General features: G+C 38.5%; 1 protein-coding gene across 4 annotated transcripts in view; it reads left to right on the top strand.

The window, feature by feature from the left end:
- RB1CC1 (RB1 inducible coiled-coil 1) overlaps positions 1-22,797 on the top strand; it is a 171,237-nt gene that overhangs the window by 80,687 nt on the left and 67,753 nt on the right. For all 4 annotated transcript variants that reach the window (XM_075063021.1, XM_075063020.1, XM_075063022.1 and 1 more), the window contains one exon: positions 15,281-17,181. In XM_075063021.1, the coding sequence (XP_074919122.1) occupies positions 15,281-17,181 (1,901 nt within the window). The remainder of the gene's footprint in view (positions 1-15,280; positions 17,182-22,797) is intronic.

Raw genomic sequence — 22,797 nt, 5'->3', positions numbered from 1 at the left:
CCAGCCAGGAAGGGGCTGCTTTCAGTGGGTTCCTGAAGCCAGTCCATTGTTTCTCTGGATTCTGCTGGCTGAGATGCTTTGCTTCTGTTCTAATGGGAATCTGTGATTGTTGCAACTCTTTCAGCCTTAGTTTCCACAGCTACATTCTCAGTTTCTCAGGGTAGTCAAGCTGAGATTCTGTCCCCCTGATAATGTCTCATATAGTCCTTTATGCATGACTTTGGATTTTGTTCTGAGACTCTATTGTATCCTGTTATACACAACTTCATCTATGTGTCTCAGTAAGCATAGTCCCTCCCAAGGTTCATCCGTCTTAGGGCTCTTACCCTTCCAAACCAAACCAGGCCTTCTTTTTAAAAGTTTCACCATTTAACTATGATGTAAAACTTTTCATTTTATCAGAGGCTTTCCTGAGATTTTCCCTAAGAAGGGTGTGACTTTTTTCAATATTAGATTTTAGAGTTTCTACATAGTTCAAATCTCTTTGTTCCTCTTCAGGAACACCATACGAGAAGATTGCTGGGTTCCTTAACTTATACCAAAACATGAGGAGTGCTAGCATACTTTGATATTCTATAAGCTATCAAAAGGAAAGGGCAATGCTGGTCCTAGTCCCTTTTGGTGCTGTTTTACAGAGGTCTAATGGAATCTTTTCTGCCATCCCATCACATTGATTGTGATGGTGTAAGTTTTGTAGGTCCTGAGAGTCTTTCAGCAGGTAAGATTCAAGAGTTGGTTTCTCCCTTGATCTGTGTGCATCACCCAGACACCAATTCTGGCGAAGAATTATTTTACCAGAACCTCTGCAACCATCATGATCTCTTGTTTTCTTATTGGGTAAACCTCAGGCCACTCTATAAAGTAGTCCAGGATTACCATCAATTATTGATTACCAGCCTGTGTCACAGTCAAAGGCCCAACCTCATCAACAGCAATGCACTCCATTGGTACCCTCATGAGATACTGCTGCACTTGGGCTCTCCCTGTTTTAGGGGGATCTTTCGCAGCGCAAACACCATGGTTCCTGCACCAAATTTCTACATTCCCCCTGAATTCCAGTAGAAATTCTCTTAGCTTGGTCAAGGCTTTTGTAAATCCAAAATATTCAGCAGTCTTAAATTCACACCATAATCTCAGTACCTCCTTTTTCAAGATATCTGGTATAATCAGTTGATACCTGCATCCATAATTCACTGTTTTTTCCCCATCTCCGGTACACTATTTAATCTTCAAATTCCAAGTTTTCTTATGGTGACCAGAGAGCTTTTACTTTGGTATTCTGAGGAGATAATAGATTCCAGGATGTCTGCATTTACCATTTGATTTTTCCAGTTTCTCATTATTTTCATATTATGATCCTTTCTTTGGGAGGCCTTTAACTGCTTAGCAGTCCATTCTTGCAGCCCACTTCCATTGTTCCAGTGAATACCAGCAATTTAATCTGTCTTTCTGAGCACAGTAATTTCCTTGAGCAGCCAATTCCTTGCTCTCTTGTTTATGATATTCTCCTCCCAACAAAGCCATCTGGACAAGGCCATCTGGACGGTTACCATGCTTGTGTCCCCTCTTGTATATGACTGTGAAATAATAACACTGCCGTTTTTCCAATCACTGAACTAGCTGTTCCTCCTTAGTCCTGAATATAAAAAAAAAAAAAAATTGCAGGGATTTCTGATCTGTCCTGGCCCCAAACTTTTTTTCCGTACAGATTCTAAAAATTTAATCATTGCAAGGAGTTCCTTTCGACTTGTGTCTTAATTTCTCTTCAGAGAAATTTTTGAAGAGAAATTAAGACTTTTGCTGTAGTAAGCCAATACCCAGGCAAGCAATTTGTATTCTTACAGCAATATTGCCTTCAGTCCATTAGCACTAACATCTGTTGAATATTAAAGAGGTTTGAAATACAAGAAGGCTAATACATGAAGCATTTTCAACTCTAAAAATGCTAAATTACAGTCTGTTGACCACTTGATGGTTTTGCTATATTGACAAATCCACGCATAAGTCTTCTATAATAGGAGCAGAGCCCTACAAAACTATATGTATGGGAGTGTCTCGGGAGTTTGCAAGTTCTGCACGTCCTCAATTTTTTTGTTGGGAAATTCCAAGAAAAGTTACTTCTTTTTGGAACAACTGACATTTCTTACGGTTCAATTTCAGATTGGCAATCATAAGGTCATCACAAACCACTTGTAAATGTATCTGTTTGTGTTTTAAAAGTTTTATTGTTCAGTTGGATGTAATATAGGTATATCCTCAGATATAATAGAGAGGCTGAAAGAGGCATGCCAGACATCTGCTCTCTAAGCTTCCCAAATATGGATGTACAGTACATGAGTTGAAAACCATCACTTTACTTTCAGAGCAGGACTATAACTGTGGCGATTTAGTCTTTTTCCTGTCTTCTGAACCCACTACCACTTGCCAGTAACCACTTTTAAGATCCCATGTAGAAAATCACAATGAACCTCCTTCACATTGTGTTTGATAAGAAAATTCTGTAAAATAATGTAATTTAATTTTCTGTAGTCCACACACAGAATCTAAAGCTGTCATCTTTTTCTATCTGAAACAGTAGCTGATGCCTATTAGGAAAGTTCAATTACACCTTCCTAACACATTTCCTCAATGGCCTATAAAACCTCTTGGCAACTGGTAGTGGTAAGGTCGCTGTTTAATGGGCTGATTTCCCCTGTATCAATCTTGTGCAGGACTATTGCAGCACAACCAATATCTCTTTTTGAATTGCGAGACGTCTTAGGCTGCTTGCGTCTCACTTAAATGTACAGCACTGTGCTGGAACAAATCCAATAGAAACTATGAACTCGCTTTCATTAATTTCTCCCTTACAGTTTTAATCTGTACCATAATTTATTGTATCCACTGGTTAACATTTTTGCTACTTGGTCCCTTCTTTATTATTGCAGTTTGTCACAAACATTCAGCAAATGAACAGGAATCTATTCCTGTTTCAGATCCGTAAGACATTTAGTAACTAAAATTCCACCAAGACCCCACATCTCAAAGTAGATCTTAACCACTCCTCATCTTTCCCCTGCTGGAAAACTACCAGAGCAGGTTTCTGCTTTTGTATGAGGGACAACTTCCTTACTGCAAACTAATTGTCTACAAATATTTTTTTTTCCACCTGGCCACACCTTTAAAGGAAATTTCCACAGACTGAATTTATAACACACCTTTCTTGGCATTTATTACAGTTATTAACCATAATGAAACTCAGACTAGTTAACTCATCTGCCATATTGGCTATCTAGACTTGGTTGAATACCAGAGGTCCAACTTTGAAACCATGTTTTCCTCATTTCAGGAATCATCACTTAGGTGATTCAGTTTTGGAACTCCTCTTTAACAATGTTAGAATGTCTGGTCTAATAACTTATGTTATTAGTCAGTCCAGTACTTTTAGCAAGATTCTATTATATAGTCAATAATCAAACTCCCATTATTTTTGTTTAACTACCTAGAGCTAAACAAAAACTATGGGGCTAATTCTTGTACCTCCCAGTAGAGCCCCTTAAACTTGGTGTCCTCTTATTTCCCAAAGTGGGTAAGAAACTTTCAGCAGGCTCTTGTGATATTCTATCCTGGTTTGCCTTAAATTTAATCACTAGTCCTACTTCTTTAGCCAATTTATTCACAAAACCAGCATTTAACTGAACCTCTTCCCTTAATTTTTGCATTATTGCCATTTTTTTTATTTTACAAACTAAATTGAACTCTTTATTATTATTCAAAAATGTCATGAAGTGTTATAAACCAGTGTAAAATTTCCATGCATATTAGATACATAATTATATTTAGAGAGCTCATGGTTAGCTGCTTCCTCATTAGGGTCAGTTTCCTCTTCTGGGGGCTCCTGCAAAGATTCAAGTTCCATAGCAAATTCCATGGCCTCTGGAAGTGTCTTTGGCATTCTTTCTCTGATCTTAATCTGCAAGTCTGCTGTGTGTCTGTAAACTAGTCCATTGCCAATTTATCCTGGAAGTCCTCAGTAATATCTGGATATGTCAGGAACACAAGTCTCCTCAGGTCCTCTCCAATTCAGGAGATGTTGCTGTCTTTCCCTCTGCTTCTAGCATTTATCTGTTTCTTGGCCAGATGAGAGTAATTGCTGGCTCTGAACCACATATCAAGGGTTTGCTTTGGATCTGAATAACCTAATCTCATTTTGGGGGGTAAATTCTGCAGCAGCATCAGAGATGGACCTCTCAAGTTGACTTCTTAAAGGCCCCCCTCTATTAATCTCCCCATCCGTTCATTTGGTCTTTGATGTTGCTCTGAGCAAAATAAGCTTCCAAGGACGTTTTTCCTCCATTACAGTGGGCTTTTGTATTACTTGTGCTCTAACACTCCAGTCTCTTCTCTCTGGGCTTCTATGGGTTCACATGAGGTGGGAAAATGTTGTAAATATCCCGTCTTACTCAAGTTTTCTGTCTGGGATGATTCCTCATCAAAGTGGATGACATCCACTGTGATTTGCTACCCTTTCAGTTCCTTTTCAAGATAATTATTTTTAGCTGCCCAAGTCCTTAATGCAGTTCTTATCTGTTAACAAGTTTCAAGTTACCCAAAGATGTCCTGATCTTCTCTATTTCCTGGAAGACTTTTGGTTCATGACAGTGAGTGAGATTGCTGATCACCTCATCAATCTGTCTTGACTTTCAAGACTAGGTGTTTTGTAGTTGTCCTTCTTCCAAATATGCCCAAACGCTTTGTAGCTGCTGCCTCAACAAGGATTTAGTTTTCAACACATCATGTCTCAGTTCTTTCTGGGAAACTTTCAGATATTACTTTAATTCCTTTTGTGAAGTCTCCAGTTCAAGTGTCCTCTGCATATTCCCATTCTTGGGATGTGCTGATGAGGTGCAGCAGAACGGTGGAACCTTGTAGTAGCAGTGTCTATTAGGAGCACTTTGCCCTCCCTCTCCTCTCCTGCCCACACCGTTTGAGCACACTCAGGTCGCGTGGCCATAAGAGGGGCTTTGGCTCCATTGCTGCTTCAGTTCTTTCCAATCGCCACAGTGTTAGGATGTGGAAGATCTGTTCTTCTTTAATAGTGTCCCTGTGGATGCCCCACTTTAGATGCCCATGTGCCCCATGCCTTTGATCAGAGATTTTTGGTGGCAGTGCCTGTTCAGCCCATGCATGCGGCCTACCTTCCCTGTGCCCTACACCCAGAGTATAGAGGGCCGTGCAGGCGAACCACCCTCAGTTCCTTCTCAACAGTCTTTGGCCGGAGACTGATCTTGGCGTGTGCCTACCTGTTTCCTCTTGTATTAGTGTTTTAGCTTCTATAGTTCTCAGTAATACTAGTTTTAGTACCTTTATAGTTGTTGGTATGTTTGTTCCCCCTTCTTATTTTTTGCCTCTGTCTTCACGAACAAGGTCAGCTCCCAGATTTCAGCATTGGGCAGCAGAGTGTGGGGAGAAGGTGACAGCCCTGTGTGGAGAAAGAAGTCGTTCAGGACTATTTAGAAAAGCTGGATGAGCACCAGTCCATGGGGACAGATACACTGCATCTGAGGGTGCTAAAGGAGTTGACGGATGTGATTGCAGAGCCATTGACCCATTATCTTTGAGAACTCATGGCGATCGGGGGAGGTCCCGGATGACTGGAAAAAGGCTAATGTAGTGTTCGTCTTTATAAAGGGGAAGAAGGAAGATCCAGAGAACTACAGGCCAGTCAGCCTCACCTCAGTCCCTGGAAAAATCATAGAGCAGATCCTCAAGGAATCAATTTTGAAGCATTTAGAGGGGAGAAAAGTGATCAGGAACAGTCAGCATGGATTCACCAAGAGCAAGTCATGCCTGAGTAACCTAATTGCCTTCTATGATGAGATAACTGGCTCTGTGGATGAGGGGAAAGTAGTCGATGTGTTATTCCTTGACTTTAGCAAAGCTTTTGATACGGTCTCCCACAGTATTCTTGCCAGTTAGAGAAGAATGGTCTGGATGAATGACCTATATGGTGGATAGAAAACTGGCTAAATCATCAGGCTCAATGGGTAGTGATCAATTGGGGCTCATGTTCTTTGGCAAGCCGGTATCAAGCGGAGCTCCCCCAAGGGTCAGTCCTGGGCTGGTTTTGTTCAATATCTTCATTAATGATCTGGAGGATGGTTGGATGCACTCTCAGCAAGTTTGCCGATGACACTAAACTGGGAGGAGTGGTAGAGTACGCTGAGCATAGGGATAGGATACAGAGGGACCTACACAAATTAGAGGATTGGTCAAAAAAATTCTGATGAGATTCAATAAGGACAAGTGCTGCAGAGTCCTGCGCTTAAGATGGAGGAATCCCGTGCATTGCTACTTACAGACTGGACGGAAGAGTGGTAGGAAAGCACAAGTTCTGCAGAAAAGGACCTAGGGGTTACAGAGGATGAGAAGCTGGATATGAGTCAACAGTTTGCCCTTGTTGCCGAGAAGGCCAATGACATTTTGGGCTGTATAAGTAGGAGCATTGCCAGCAGATCGAGGGACATGATCATTCCCCTCTATTTGGCATTGATGAGGTCTCATCTGGATTACAGTGTCCAGTTTTGGGCCCCACATTACAAGAAGGATGTAGAAAAATTGGAAAGAGTCCAGAGGAAGGCAACAAAAATGATTAGGGGGCTGGAGCACATGACTTATGAGAGAGGCTGAGGAAACTGGGACTGTTTAATCTGCAGAAGAGAAGAATGAGGGGGGATTTGATGGCTGCTTTCAACTACGTGAAAGGGGGTTCCATAGAGGATGGATCTAGACTGTTCTCAGTGGTAGCAGATGACAGAACAAGGAGTATTGGTCTCAAGTTGCAGCGGGAGAGGTTTAGGTTGGATATTAGGAAAAACTTTTTCACTAGGAGGGTGATGAAGCCCTAGAATGGGTTACCTAGGGAAGTGGTGGAATCTCCTCCTTTAGAGTTTTTTAAGGTCCGTCTTGAGAAAACCCTGGCTGGGATGATTTAGTTGGGGATTGGTCCTGCTTTGAGCAGGAGATTAGATTAGATGACCTCCTGAGGTCCCTTCCAACCCTGATATTCTATGATTCACTCTGCAGTGAAGCAATACATCTTTGGAACTGGTACATAGTCACATAATCATCTTGGCTTCTTACCTCCTGAGTATACAAAACACTAGAACATAAGATCTCAGCAGACACTTCTCCCTAAATGATGAATGGGAGTTGGACTCTCAAGTCCTCAACAAAATATTCCTACCAGAAGTCCGCCTCTTTGCCACAGCAGCGAACTCAGAGGGCAGGAAATTCTCTTCCTGTGAGGGACTTGATCCCCAATCGTTAGAACATACTTTCCTTTAGAACATACTTTAGAACATACTTTATTTGGACAAAAGGTCTTTTTTATGCATATCTTACAACTCCAGTGCTCTTAAAGGTCCTTATCAAGGTCGGATAGGACCAAGCCAAAGTCATTTTGTTTGCACCAACTTGGCTAGGACAAGTTTGGTTTCCTTACGTGATCAAACTCACCTCTCTCCTTCTGTGGCAGCTCCCAATCACACATTTATTGTTGTCTCAGGATGCAGGTCAGGGACTTCAACCCATATGAACTATCTCCAGTTGCAAGTTTGGGCTCTCAGTGGTTCTCTGGACTAGAGGCTGCCTGTTCATCGGAAATACCAAATATACTTTTAAATAGCAGAAAGGAATCTACGAGACATACTTAATTTCAGAAATAGAGAAGATATAATCTTTGGTGTAACCAGTGGCAGTTTTCTCCTATCCAGTCACCTCTTCCTTCAATTTTGTATTACCTGTTGGAATTGAAAAAAATCAAGCTTTTCCATCAAGATTCATTTAGCATCAATTACAGCTTTCCATGTGCCAGTAGAAGTTTTCTCTGTATTTGCTCATCCAACCACAGCAAGAGTTCTAAAACATTTGTCAATCTTTTTCTGCCGATTAGAGCCCCCACACCACTTTTGGATCTCAATCTGCTGATTTTTAACCAGTAGCTGCATACTCGCTGGTATGTCTGTCTATGAAGACATATCTTTTTGGTGGCCATCACTTTTGCTAAAGAATTGGGGAGATGGGTCTGCTATTAGATCCCCATCCTTCTACCTTCCTCTCTAAGGAGAAAGTATCTTTATGACACAATCCAAAGTTTTTATCTAAGGTGTCTTCTGAATTTCACATCAACCAAACTGTTAATATTCCTTCCCCCTCACTCCCCAAGTCACATCAGCCTACATAGGAGTCTGCCTTTCGTACACTAGATTTTAAGAAGGCATTAGTCTTTCACTTGGACAGAAATAGGTCATTCAGGAAGACCCCTAGATTCTTTGTTTCTATTGCAGATAGGCAAAGGTGAGTGCCTGTCTCCGACCAGAGGCTTTGTGAATGGATTATTGCCTTTTCACTAAGATTACATCTCCTCTAAGAGTATCTGTACACACTACTAGATTACAGTCTACGCGTGTAACCCTACTCAAAGACATACAGGTTCCTGAAATTTGCAGGGCTGTAATACAGTCCTCAGTGCACACGTGTTCTGATAACTGGGCCTTAGTTCACACTGCAAGATCAGATGCCACAGTAGGCAACACCATTCTTTCTTCAGTGATGGACTCTGTTTTGAAATTCCCACCTCCTTAAAGGGTTACTGCTAGGGAGTCACCTAAAGTCGAGCACCCACAGGGATGCTACTTGAAGAAGATGTTACTCACCAGTGCAGAAACTGGAGTTCTTAGAGTGAGTGTTCTGCTATCCTCCCTCCTCCCCTCTGCTTCAAAGTTGCCTCTGTGGGCTTTGGAATAAAGGAGGACTCATGTAGCCCCAAATAGCCATGATACAGGACACGAGCATGCGTGGGGCACATGTGCAGTGTGAATGGGCATTGCTATCAAAAATCTCCAATCAAAGGCACAGGAGAGCATGTGCACCTAAAATGGAGCACTGACAGAGGGACACACATCTCAAAAAACCTCCAGTTACTGCACAAGGTGAGTAACCTCTCCGTCTGTAAGAACTGTAGTAGTAAAGTGCCTGTCCCTGAAGAGTACACCGGGAATCTGACATTAGCTTGAGCATGAACACTTTGCTTGGGAAAAGGCTGTCTCGTTGACATAATCATGGTTTGCTGCTCTTGAACTGAGAGGCGTATTTCCATATCCCTATAAGGATATCTCACCATAAAGACCACGGCTATATTACCTTTCAGTCTCCCACTACTCCCAAGGTTTTTACCTTGTGATTCTTGTGATTCATTGTGTGTGGGCACAGCAGTCCATCCACACTCAATGAATTGTAGGATCAAAGCCAAAACTGACAGGACAAATTGTAGAAGAAAGGAAAGGGCTCATTTATACCCAAACTGCATACATAACTTCAAATACTGTTCCAAATGGAGTGGATAAATGTCCTGATTGGACTTCTGTTTTATTCTTTTAACACATTTTTAACAATATATTATTGGCATGATATACAAGTTTAAATAATCCTGGAAACTTCTACAGTATCATAAGTTATGCTATTTCCTTAAGGATACTGGTGTTCTTCAGACTTGTTTGAAGATGTTGATCATTTTCTGAAGATCCTCGGAGCCCATTATTTCACCTTTTAAACTCTTAATTGCCTGATAATATTAAGTAATATCCATTTTTTTACATACTTTTCCCTTCATTCTAGGGTGTGTCCTGTTTTTCATGCCGTATTGAAGTATTAACGAACACTGACATTTTGTCACACTCTATTTTTATTTTGTGAACTTCTTTTTTGGAACTTCCCCCCCAGCACTTCCGTGTTAGTCTAAATTATTTTGTGCGCTTATCATAAAATGATTGATTGTCGTGCCTTCTCAACTCACTGTATAAACAAAGATAAGCCTGGTCACTGTTTGAGTGAGAGATGTCTAAAGAGAACTTAGGGAATGATTTTGATCATGACGTGACATTATTCTCTCTGAATAGGTAAATAATCACTATGCCAGTGTGATGTTAAAAATCACTGTACAGTAGAACCTCAAAGTCAGGAACGCCTTGGGAATGGAGGTTGTTTGTAACTGAAATGCTCGTAACACTGAACAAAGCCTTATAGTTCTTTCAAAAGTTTACGGTTGAACATTGACTAAATACAGCTTTGAAACTTTACCATGCAAAAAAAAATGTTGCTTTTACCAATGTTAATTTAAATGAAACAAGTCCAGAAACAGTTTCCTTACCTTGTCAAATCTTTTTTTTTTAAATGTTCCCTTCATTTCCCCTTTTTAGTCTCTTCTGCTGCGCGATTGCATACTTCTGGTTCCAAATGAGATGTGTTCACTGGTCAGTTTGTAACTCTGGTGTTCGTAACTCTGAGGTTCTTCTGTATTGTAAGCAGGCTCGCTCTCAGATGGGATGGATATGTGTAATGCTTTGATACCTTTTAAGTAAAGAGCCTTTTTTGTGCCATTTTTGTGAGAATAGAGGTGTTACCCTTGTGTCCTGGTCAGCTTCAAACCACACTATTCCATAATCTTCAAACAAATCCCTTTTATAGTGAAATAAAACTTTAAAAAAAATAGCATGACTAACATGAAGCACACTACTATCCAAGCAACCTTGTAAACTTATTGTGTATTCTTTTCTCCCTCCCTCATTCTCTCCTGCTTTTCCTCCTCTCCTGCTGTTTCCCCTAGTGCCCCTCTGTTCTTTTGATCAATTTGGAAAAGGGGCCATGCATCTATTCATTGTACAATGTCGTGTATATCTGGGATGTGCCATACAAATTTTGAATAATAATCATTTGCCTTTTTATTGAGCTAATCTTTAAGAGATGATTTCAGTCTTTCCTGAAATATGGTGTTAGGACTGGTGCATTCTTTAAATTTTGGGTGCATTCTTTAAATTTTGGATTTCTGAAATCCCCGGGACCTCCGAACCTTACATTGTCTTTGAAGTGATATTTACTGTGCTCACCCTGACATCAGTACTGGCTCATGTTCATCAAAACATGTTTCTAGTTTGGCCAATATTAAACATATTTAAGTGTTACTGATATATATATTTTTAAAGCATCTGTTGTGAATCCAAATGCTTGTCACTACAGCAGGGGTCCTGCAACTTTTTTTACAGGTTTTACTGAAAGAAATTACATACATTGAAATTTAACCCCAAAGGAAAAAAATGTTTGATAGTAGTAGCAAACATGGGACAATCCCTTTAAGAAAAATAGTGTCTCTTCTTGGAGACTTTTTCCCCTTTTTTAATATTTAAATCACCTCATTTTTTTAGCGCTAAAAAGGCCATATTGATTATGAACACAGGAAATGCCTGCTGAGACAGACTGCATCAGTGGCTAGTTGCAGAAGAGAAGCATGAAAACTCTTTAATATACCTAATTGCATTAATCTTTCTGATTTCCACTTGGAATTGTACCATGCTACCTGAAGCTCCGAGGCTTGACAGCCTGGTAATTTTATGTTTGGTGCTAGTGAATCTACAAATGATATTGTTGTTATCCATGTAAGTCAAGGTTGTCATACTCCCAGCCTATGTTTGACAATTAAGAGCGCTCATATCATAATACCATTCTGCAGAGCGCAGGATTTCCATTAGTTTCTAGCATTTATAGTTGAAGGCAATTTTTTGAAAGTGAACCACTGGAGGGCAGAAAATAGCAATAGAGGAATTTTAACTGCCCTGCTTCATTTTTCTACTGAACAATTCTGCAGGCAGTAGTAACTTTACTAAGGCCCTAATCCTTATCCACAGAGATATATGTGTAGGCATAAGTATCCCTCTTCATGAAACTTTGCAGAATCGAGGCCTAAAAAATTAGTGACAACATAAGGGCAACAGTCTCTGAAATATTTCTAACTTTGTCATGGGATGCCTGTTGTACATTAAAGGTACAGTATCCAGCATGTTGGGGGAATAGGGGGTGCCGGTAAGTCAAAAATTCCAGTTAACTAAGAGGGAGGGGAGTATGGGTGCAGAAGGGGCTTGGGGCATGGGAGGGGCTGCAGGGTGCCGGATCCGGGTGGCGCTCACCTTGGGCAGCTCCCCAGAAGCGGCAACGTGTCCCTACTGCTCCTAGATGGAGGTGCGGCTAGGCAGCTCTGCGCACTCTCTCTGCTCATAGGCGCTGCCCCCGTAGCTCCCATTGGCCACAGTGGAACCAGTGCTCGGGGTGGGGCAGGGGCAGCACACAGATTTCCTAGTTGGCCTTCAGCAATGACACTAAATATTGTAAATATGCCTTTAATTAAATTCCTTTTGGTTACTACATGTGTATTTCCCTGGGATATACAGATTTCAGTTATACTTCTGCTCTTTAGCAAATCTGGAGGGTCAGTGTGGGTGAAATATGAATAACTTACTCAGGTTTGTCTTTTTAATGGCTGTGTATCAACTCACTGGCATTACAGCAGAATATCCAGCAGAATTTGAAGTGCTTTGCAATTCTGCACTAACGAAGAAGATTCTTTGTGATGAGATTCTGCAGTAAGGAGCAAGATTCTTTGTGATAAGATTCCTATATTAACTATAAGATACACATCGTAAAGTAGGGTTTTAACCTTTGTTCTAGAATGTTGAGGTAGAAATAAAACCGTATATTAACCATAATATAAATTCAGACTCAATACAGAGTAAAATCATCTATATTTTGTCTTGATTTTATACTTGTTTAAATGAACATTTTAAGTTTTATTTGTGATTCTGAGGTTCAAACTTTGCCTGCTTGAAAATTGTACCACTCTTTCTGTGGTAGTGTTTAGGAAATAAAAGGTGTATTCCAGAAAATTATTTTGGAATATACATAGACTGATAAGTAACATAGCCCTTGGAGTGACAGCACTGGAAAACCTCTAAATAATCAAGTAAATCACGTGTGAATTTAATGTTTGACAGTTACTAGTCCTGGAGAATAAAGTACTCTAGGTATCCACAAGAGAAAAAGCCTACACACTACGATTGTGGCTCAGCCTTGACCTAAGGGGAGTTAACTTAATCTCTGTTCATTCAGTCCTTGCCTGCTTTGCTGAGGAAAAAAAAGCTTACCAGTTACAGCTAATTGTTATTATTTCAGCTGGTCAAAATGAATCAGATGAATAGCTTCTCTGAAAAATTTAATTTTTGGTTGACCCAGACCTGTTCACAAATTAGACATGAATCTGCCAAATAAAAACATACTCTTTTTTGGCCTTGAGTAGCAGGAGGAGGTGGAGGAAGCCTTCCTTATAATTTTAAGCACAGTGATTAGAACACTCACCAGGCATGTGAGAGACCCAGTTTTGATTTCCTCTTCTGCTTTATGTGGAGAAAGGATTTGAACTTGGGTCATCCACGTTACAGCAGTTGACCCTAGCCACTGGGCTTTGGGATATTCTGATGTGAGTCTCTCTCAAGCTGTTTCATTGTGGATACTTAGTCATTGGACCAAGAACTTGAACTTGGTCTCCCACATCCCAGGAGAATACCAGGCTGTAGTGTCATTTTCACACTCACTCTCTGGCGCAATGAAAGCAGCAAAGAGTCCTGTGGCACCTTATAGACTAACGGACATATTGTAGCATGAGCTTTCATGGGTGAATACCCACTTCGTCAGATGCATGAACGAAATGGGTATTCACCCACGAAAGCTCATGCTCCAATACGTCCGTTAGTCTATAAGGTGCCACAGGACTCTTTGCTGCTTTTACAGATCCAGACTAACATGGCTACCCCTCTGATACTTGGCCCAATGACTCCATTTTTGTTCACATTAACAGTTCATAGTCGTTCTCCACATCAGGCAGAGGGAGGAACTGAACTCTGGTCTCCCACATCACAGATAGTAGGAGAAATAAAACACAGATTTTTTGAATTCACTGAATTTTTATTGGATTTTTTTTTTATTTGGTTCAACCTGACTCAGTTTTTCAGAATTGCTAGTGAACAAAAAAATCAGTTATTCATTCAGCTCTAATAGTGATGGGGATTTTGTGATTCAGATGCTTAAAACTGCACTGAGACATACAAATTTATTTACATTAGTATCAGAAATTACTTTATATTACATAACCTAGATAATCCTAGCCCATGAACCCTTGCTTTATTAAGAAAGACTCGGTGGCTTATCCTACCCCACTGAGATAAGATTCACTTTTTCATTCAAGAAACTGTCCGGCGCTTGAGAGTTGAAATGAGTGCCCTTGGATTCTCTGGAGTAAATAAAAATTTGCCAAGACCCCTTGGTTCAGTTCACTTCACAAGGGAAAGTTCCAGGAAGTTGGGTGAGCCAGCTTTGTCTGCTTTGTACTATTCTGGCAGCAGAAAATGGATCTAATGGGCTGGTTAATCTGGCCCTCAGTGTTTTAATGAAGGGGTATGGCCAAGTTCTGGCACTCCATAGCCAAGTCTGAACTTTCTCCAGTATTTGTAGGAAGAGAGGTCCAAATGAGGGAAGGTTAGTTTGAGAAAGAAAATCATCAGGTAGGCTATATTTCATTCTTCTGTGCCCTTCTCTGTACTATCTATTGAAGGCCCCTGTTGCATCTTTCTGCATCTCTCAAAAAGAGGAGAAACTTGATTTGCTTTTGATGTCTGTATGACTATGGATGAGTCTTACTGCATCAAGAAATTTTTATAAATATGTTGTGAAATCTTATATTTTTGTTGAAATACTAAAAATGTAGTTGATTATAAAAGTTTTAAAAGTTGATTAAAAAGAAGGGGAGTTGTGTGCAGAGAGAAGCCTTCTTTAAAATATTTTTATCTTCATCTAGATCTTAATTTTGCATCCTATTATTCATATTGTTATAGTGTAAATCATGTCAACTTTTTTCATTAAAGAATACTTTTTCAAAAAAGTGAGTTCAGACAGTATTAGAAAACAAAGCACATAGCAAAGATAATTAATTTTCATATCAAATATGTGATGGTTTTCTTTAATTTCCTGGCTCCTAGCATTTTTTGGCAACTGCTATCACTTCCACAGGTTTGTACAATATATAAAATTACATTACAGTCCTTAAATTACACTACATATACTATACGATCACACTTTTTATAGTCAATTTTAATATATGTATAGTTAATTTTGCACACACAACACGCTTGCTAACTAAAGATTTCAAGGAAGATGCTGAAATTGTCAAAACCATTTGAGTTTACATTTCCTTAACTTTTTAATGTCTGTTTTTGAAAAGTTATATATGTAAATGATTCTGACATTTTCTAGTGCTAAGGTTACTTTATTTGTTATAATATTGCCAATTTTATCTAAATCTTAAAATTAATATATTTATCATTCAGTTTGTAAAGCTTTGGTTTAAATTTTATACTTGCAGGTCTCCAATAGTCAAGCATCGCCACAATCTGCTACTACACCAAGGATGGAAAGTGCTAAAGGAACCACATTTGCTACCTCTTCTAGAACTCCTCCATCACTCAGTCTTCAGGGTCCCTTGTGTCCTCCTGTGTGTCCCCCAGCTCCATTAGATGAATTGTCACCAGACAGCATTGATGCTCATACATTTGATTTTGAAACAATCGCTCATCCAAACTTAGAGCAAGCCCTTAAGCAAGGGTCTTTAGACTTGGATTCACTAGCAGAAAGTCCAGAGTCAGACTTTATGTCGGCAGTGAATGAGTTTGTAATAGAGGAAAATCCATCATCTCCTAATATAGTAAGTGATCCGCAAAGTCCAGAAATGATGGTGGAGTCCCTCTATTCTTCAGTTATCAATGCAATAGACAATAGACGTATGCAAGACACAAATGTTTGTGTAAAGGAGGATTCTCTAAATGCTCGCAAGGAGAAGTGTAGAGTTGTTGCACAGGAATCACAGTTTAATTTAAGAAACATAAAAGAAGACCTCTGTCACTTTAGAACATTTGTACAAAAAGAACAGTGTGACTTTTCGAATTCTTTAAAATGTACATCAGTAGAAATAAGGAATATTATACAAACAGTAAAGCTTTCACTTGAAAAAGCACTGAAAGATAAACATGAAAAAGAATTGCAATCTTTGAAAAGTGAGTATGAAACTAGAATTGATACATTACTAAAAGATGCTGAAGAAAACAAAAAAAAGATTAAAAAGTTAACAGGAGACTTAATAGGTCTTGAAGAAGTTTTGCAAAATAAAGATAATGAATTTGCGATAGTGAAGAATGAAAAAGAAGCTGTTGTTTGTCTGCAGAATGAGAAAGATCAGAAATTACTTACATTGGAAGGCCAAATGAAAGATCAGAATTGGGAAATTAAAGAACTGAGGCAGTCGCGTGAGATGGTATTGGAAGATTTGAAAAAACTTCATATTGAAAATGATGAAAAAATTCAGCTTTTGAGGGCAGAGCTTCAGAGTTTGGAACAAAGTCATCTTAAAGAATTGGAAAACAATCTAGAAATCAGGCATACGCAGGAATTTGAGAAACTAATAGCTGAGCACAAGAATTGTTTAGATAAGTTAAAAAAAGAAAACCAGCAGAGAGTCGAACAAATGCAGGAATCTCATGCAGCAGTTGTCCAAGAGAAGGAGCAACAGATAGAGAAGTTAAAACTCAAAGTTTCTGATCTGTTTGACGTGAGGTGCAAATTAGAAGTTGAACTTGCACTGAAGGAAGGAGAAACTGATGAAATGAAGATTTTGTTGGAAGAAAGCAGAACTCAGCAACAGGAGATCCTAAAGTCCCTTATTGATAAGGAAACTGAAAATTTAAGAAAGGAGTTAGATAACTTAAACCATAAGATACAAGTTAATGATGATGAATATCAAGTGGGCCTAGTAGAGCTAAGAACTTTAATGACAATTGAGAAAGATCTGTGCATTTCAGAATTAGTGGACAGACATGAAGAAGAAACAAATGTTCTTAAAATTGAATTGAACAAAGTAACCGCTTTACATCAAAAAGCTTTTGAAGCAGAAAAAAGTCTCAAAGAACAAATAATAGAACTACAGAGTAAGTTAGAAGTGGAAGCGAATGCCCTAGAAAAGCAAAAAGAGGAAAAATTGGCTGTGTGTGAACAGAAGGACAAATTTGAAGCTGTTATCCATAATCTTGAGAAGGAAAAAGAACTGTTAATAACTAACCAAGAACAGGAAAGAAAACTACTTGTTCAAAAGCTCTGTAGTGAAAAAGAGGATGCAATACGAATAACCCTTAAGGAGTTTGAATTACAGAGGGAAGCTGTTGAAGAAGAACTCTTGGAAAAAATACAACTACTTGAGATGCAAGTAAATCAGAGGTACTGTAAGAATTAAGTTGTACTTTGTTAGTGATCTAAAAATAAGATAATTCAACAATTTTTATAGTGTACTGCATTTACAAGGTAGTCTACAATACACCACCTCAGTTCCTAGACATTTATGATGCAGTTTAACTATTTTGACTTAGAGTTTCAAACTGTTAAGACTCATAGATAACATTTTTTTGCATCAGTGGACTCTATCTCAAGATATTTTGTAGAGATAAGTTAAATTACTGTTCCTTAACGTGCTGGAAAGAACTTCAAAATGAGTAGTGGATTTAAAACCAAGTTTAATACAAGCTTTTAAAAAAAAGTCAGTGTCTGTAATTAATTAATTTTAAGGTTTGAAACATTTTAAAATATTTTCAAAAAATAGGGCTTTTGAATTTCAACTTCATAAACTACTGAAAACTGTCACACAGATCCTAAGCACAAGCAGAGTTTGATAGATTCATTATTTTAACATCTCAACTTTTTATCCTTGCGTTTGGAGTGTACAATATTATCTTCTCGCCATCTTGGCCAAAAAAAGACAACTATTTAAAAAAAAATTGGAGTAACTCAGGGTTGGTTCTATGCAAATTGTACATCATCCACGTTAGTTCACACAATCTGCAAAGATCTAGTTATGGTGCTGGTCCACGGTGCAATGGAAATTTTAGAAACAGGTATATTGTTATATGGTACCTGAAAGCTGCTTTGAGAAACCATATTCCCTTTTTGGCAACCAACCACTCATTTGCTGGCAGCAGATAAACCTGCCACTTGCTAGCTGTTCCATGATAACTTACCTGAAATATATCATCTTATGCCTCTGAAAGGAAGTTCGAGTGTGGCAACCAGAAATTCATTAGGTTTACAGAAAAAAGAGATCAAATGTTGTTTTTGTTTAAGCACTGTGCAAACTTCATTTACTTTCATAGTCACATAAATATAACAGAGGGCAGTATTTTGTTATTTATATTGTTAGCACTCAGTAACCCCAATAAAAAAATCTAATTGTGCTAGATATAGTACAGATGAGTAAGAGAAGCAGTCTCTGAGTTTTCAGTCTAGATTTGATGGTGTGGTAGGTAGACAAAACAGACAAATGGGCTTAGAGAGTAAGTTGAGAATATGAAATACCAATGAAACAGAGCTCAGCAGAAAAGCAATGTGGCCCAAGATTTGGATACAAATTTAAATTAGATCTTCCTTTTCTTTTTAAATGTCAATGAGTGTGATAGAGTTTTAAAACTACTGCTTCTCTAAATGTAGAATTAAAAAATATTATATATTTGCATATGATTTATTTGCAGTACAAAATTTTAAAAAGGTGAAATTTGATTTAAATACTAGTCTTATCCACATCAGTTTGATTTTGACACTGTCATTTGTATAGTGAAATCTCTAATTATTGTCAGTACTACATATAAAAATTTACAATAAAGGTTAAGTTTAGAAAGACAATTACTCCTTAATTCAATGCAGCTTTAATTCAGCCCGTTTATACACTGTGGTAGTCTTTAATTACATGATCACATACTATTTTTTCCATAGCTCCCTTGCCTCATTCAGTGCTCAGAATAGGTGATGTTTACTGAAGGGGTAACAATCCTCTACTACAGTGTTTCTCACACAGGGATAAGCGTAACTCTGAGGGTACACAGAAGTCTTCCAGGGGATACATCAGTTTATCTAGATATTTGCCTAGTTTTACAACAAGCTGCATAAAAAGCACTAGCAAAGTCGTACAAATTAAAATTTCATACAGTGACTTGACTGTTCTACTATATATTCTATACACTAAAATATAAGTGAAATATTTATATTCCAATTCATTGATTTTATAGTTATATGGTAAAATGAGAAAGTAAGCAATTTTTTTTTCAGTAATAGTGTGCTGTGACACTTCTGTATTTTTATGTCTGATTTTGTAAGCAAGTAGTTTTTAAGTGAGGTATAACTTTGGAGTACGCAGGACAAATCAGACTCTTGAAAGGGGTACAGTAGTCTGGAAAGGTTGAGAACCACTGCTCTACTGAGTATTAAGTGACCAGAGTTTTTCAGAGGTTTATAACATTTGCCAAATTTGGGTGCATTTTCATGAGGGTGGCAAAAGAAACATCCTTGATATTAGTGTGACACCCTGCCAAATATCATATTCTTGCTCCCAAGGCCAGGAGGTGGTAGATCTTCTCAGTGAAATAGTTGTAGGAATTAATATAAGCAAAAGAGTGTCATCCCTAATTTTGCTTGGGCATGGCCAAACTAGGAGAACTGCAACTTTCCAAAAAATATTCAACCTGAGGCAGACATTCAGCATAGAAGAATTCAGGCCAGACAGTTAGTTGGGCGAAGATATAATTAATTAAAAACAGGATCTTTATAATAGAAATTATTTTGCAAACTTTACTGTAAGCTATCTATATTAGACAAGTTTCCTTGAAAAAGCTATTAACCAGTGACAAATAGGAAGCTTTCCATGGCAGTTGTAGGGGATGTGTACACCTGCTCATATCACCAATAAAATTGCTATGATGGGAGATTTCCCAGAAGTGTTAGGGCTTGTCTACATGGATAAATTAGTGAGCAGCAAGATAAGTTAAAAATTTACAGTGCACTAACTATTTCACGCTAACTCCCCATGTGGACATTCTTACTGTGCACTAAAAGTGCCTTTGTGTGCTTGAGCTGAATACTCTTTAAAGTGTACTAAGCTAAACCGCCTAAGGCACTTTTAGTGCATAGTGTGCCCACATAGGAACTTAATGTAGACTAGCAAGTGTATAGTAAATTCTACCTTAATTTGCTGTTCACTAACTTCTTGTGTAGATACGCCCTTAATGTAGTCAGAAACACAGATGCGAGCTCTTTTACTGGATTCATCTGTGTGACTGGATGACTCAGGAGATTAATAGGATATGGAGGATTTCATTAGAAGATCGCTAGTTCATTTCTGGACTATGGGGTAATGACACATAGAAGCAACTAATGTCTGGACAGAAGCCCATATGTACAAGGATTCTGTCCTATTCCAGTTCTTATTGGATAGGGTTTTTTCTCCACACAAGAAAAATTACCATCCAAAATTTAACTCTAATTTGCACCCTTGTTGGCCATCTTAGAAAGGTGAAAGATAATTCAGTCTTCATACCAAGACTAACTTCAAATATCTATTGGTAGTCTCTGTAGAACATCATTGAAGCACATTAACAGGCAGTATGGTAAATCTTTCTCTTTCTGTGTTTTCTTAGTCCATGAATAAACAAGCAACACATAGTATAGAGTATGCTGCAGAAATGTCCAGGATGGGGAAAGTTTTGCAAATAGAGCAGTTCTCCCACCCATTATGAATCATGTAATGGAATCTTTTGTGTTCATGTAAAACAGAAAGTCCTTATTTGTAAGGTCTCATCCCAAATATGCCCATGCTGTATACTGCACTTTAATAAATAAATTCCCTTCACAAATGAAGAGTTGAGTTGATTGCATGATTTAAACTTGTTCAGGGAAGTCTAGATATTTCAAATCAGGTTCCTAGCTCATTAATCCATCCATTCTGAATTGCATAGGTGTGCAAGGGGAGGAAAACGGGAAAGTAACACTTATCCAAACTTCTGCATGTGCACAAAGCAGTGTATGCAATATTTGCTATGATATTATACATTCATTGTTTTGTTTGTGTGCAGCCTAAAGTGCTGTGTTTTTTTTAATAATCTAGCTCTGCAAATAGTGAATACTTAAATGTTGTTGATCTGAGCACCATATTTTCAAAGAATGATGTACAACTTTTAAAGATATATTACTTTTTTAGATTAAAGGAGTTATGTGCTTTCACATGTCTTAAGTATGTTCAGCTTTAGGCCCAGTTCCACTCCCATTAAAATCAATGGCAAAACTGCAATAGGTAATGGTGGCTTGCTTCATCTTTCAGACACAGAAATGTACTCAGTGGGTAAACAGTTGTATACTTTTTTTTTTTGTTTTGAAGCCTTTTAGTGGAAAGTTCTTTTAGCATCAGTAAAGTACAAGAACAAAAGAGTGAGCAAATTTACACGTTAGAATTCTGTAAAGTCTGAAACTTTGAATCTCTTGTACAAAAGTTGCAATGATTTTTAAAAGTGCATATTGTCAGTTTTATATAAAGGGATGGGAATTTTGATGATTTAAATAAAGGTAATCAAATCTAGATTTTTCTTTTTTCTCTCAAGCTGCATTAGTTTTAGACTTGTTACACTTCGAGTCTCAGATTTATTTGAAATACTATTATAGTTGATAATGAATGAGGTCACATAGGTCTGTAAGGAAAGGAGGAGGAAAGGGGGAAATGAATTCAGTGGTTTCTTTTATCAGTCGCTTAAATATAGGTTATAAATCTAAAAGAGCTGTCTTGGTGATTCCGGCTTTAGTAGCTGAGAAATGCAGCTAATCAGTTTCTGCTGCTCATAGGCAGCTATTGCTTTGGTTGCAAAGAAAATAACACTAGCGCAGTTTGAGAATGAGAAGGAATTTACATTAAAAATATGCTAGGCACAGAGATGGAAGTGGAAGAAGTGCTTGGAGAGATGCACAGAAACTGAGCATCATGACTAGCATGGCAGGGTATATAACAGGAGACAAGTTTCAGTAATTATTTTACCTTGATGCAGGAAGATTTTGAAAGGTCTAGAGGTGTGAGGAGAATGACTCCAGATTGTGAACATTGGCAATGGAGGGTAGAATTGCCAGCAGTAATACAGAATTGAGGAAGGGAAGAGTGTTTAGGAAGAAAGATGACTAAACCCAAACTCTTTATTGATATGTTTCAGACACGATGATATGTAGGGCTGCACAGAAAGAGGGAGGCCAAGAGTAAAGCACATTTGGAAGTGGTCAGCACAGAGATAATAGTTAAATCTGTGTCTGCATACTGTATATAGGAATAAGATACACAAAGAACAGGTATCAACTTACAACAGAGGCTTGTTGGATCCCATCAGGAAGGGGGCAAAGGGAACATGAGGGACTGCTAGGGAGATGCTTAGCGGTAGTCAAATAACTAGGAGAACAAGAACAGTGCCATGAAAGCCAAACTACTAAATTATGAAGATACTTAAGAATATGGAGTTGGAGGAAGAGGAGAAGAATGAACCATAAGCCCCATGACTTAACCAAAGAGAAGTTACGGATAATACATACTTAAAATAAAACCCAGTCATTTTCAAAACACAACAGTCTGAAATATCAATATCAAAAGCACTCATCAATAAAATGTAACAATATTTGAAAATAGCTTTTTAATTACGATGCATGCTTCTGCCAGTGCTAGCAGGAATAGACATGTTTCTGAAGAGTGGATGTCAGAATTTATGACACTACAGGTGATAGAATTGAAGTCTCTGGCCTGGTCTACACTACGCATTTAAACCGATTTTAGTAGCATTAAACCGATTTAACCCTGCACCTGTCCACACAACGAGGCCCTTTATATCGATAAAAGGACTCTGAAAACTGGTTTCTGTACTCCTCCCCGACGAGAGGAGTAGCGCTGAAATCAGTATTACCATATCGGATTAGGGTTAGTGTGGCCGCAAATCGACAGTATTGACCTCCGGGCGGTATCCCACAGTGCACCACTTTGACCGCTCTGGA

This window comes from Chelonoidis abingdonii, chromosome 2 (assembly GCF_003597395.2).
Source record: "Chelonoidis abingdonii isolate Lonesome George chromosome 2, CheloAbing_2.0, whole genome shotgun sequence".
In the NCBI taxonomy this organism is placed as follows: Eukaryota; Metazoa; Chordata; order Testudines; family Testudinidae; genus Chelonoidis; species Chelonoidis abingdonii.
This window is presented reverse-complemented; position numbering and strand designations above follow the sequence as displayed.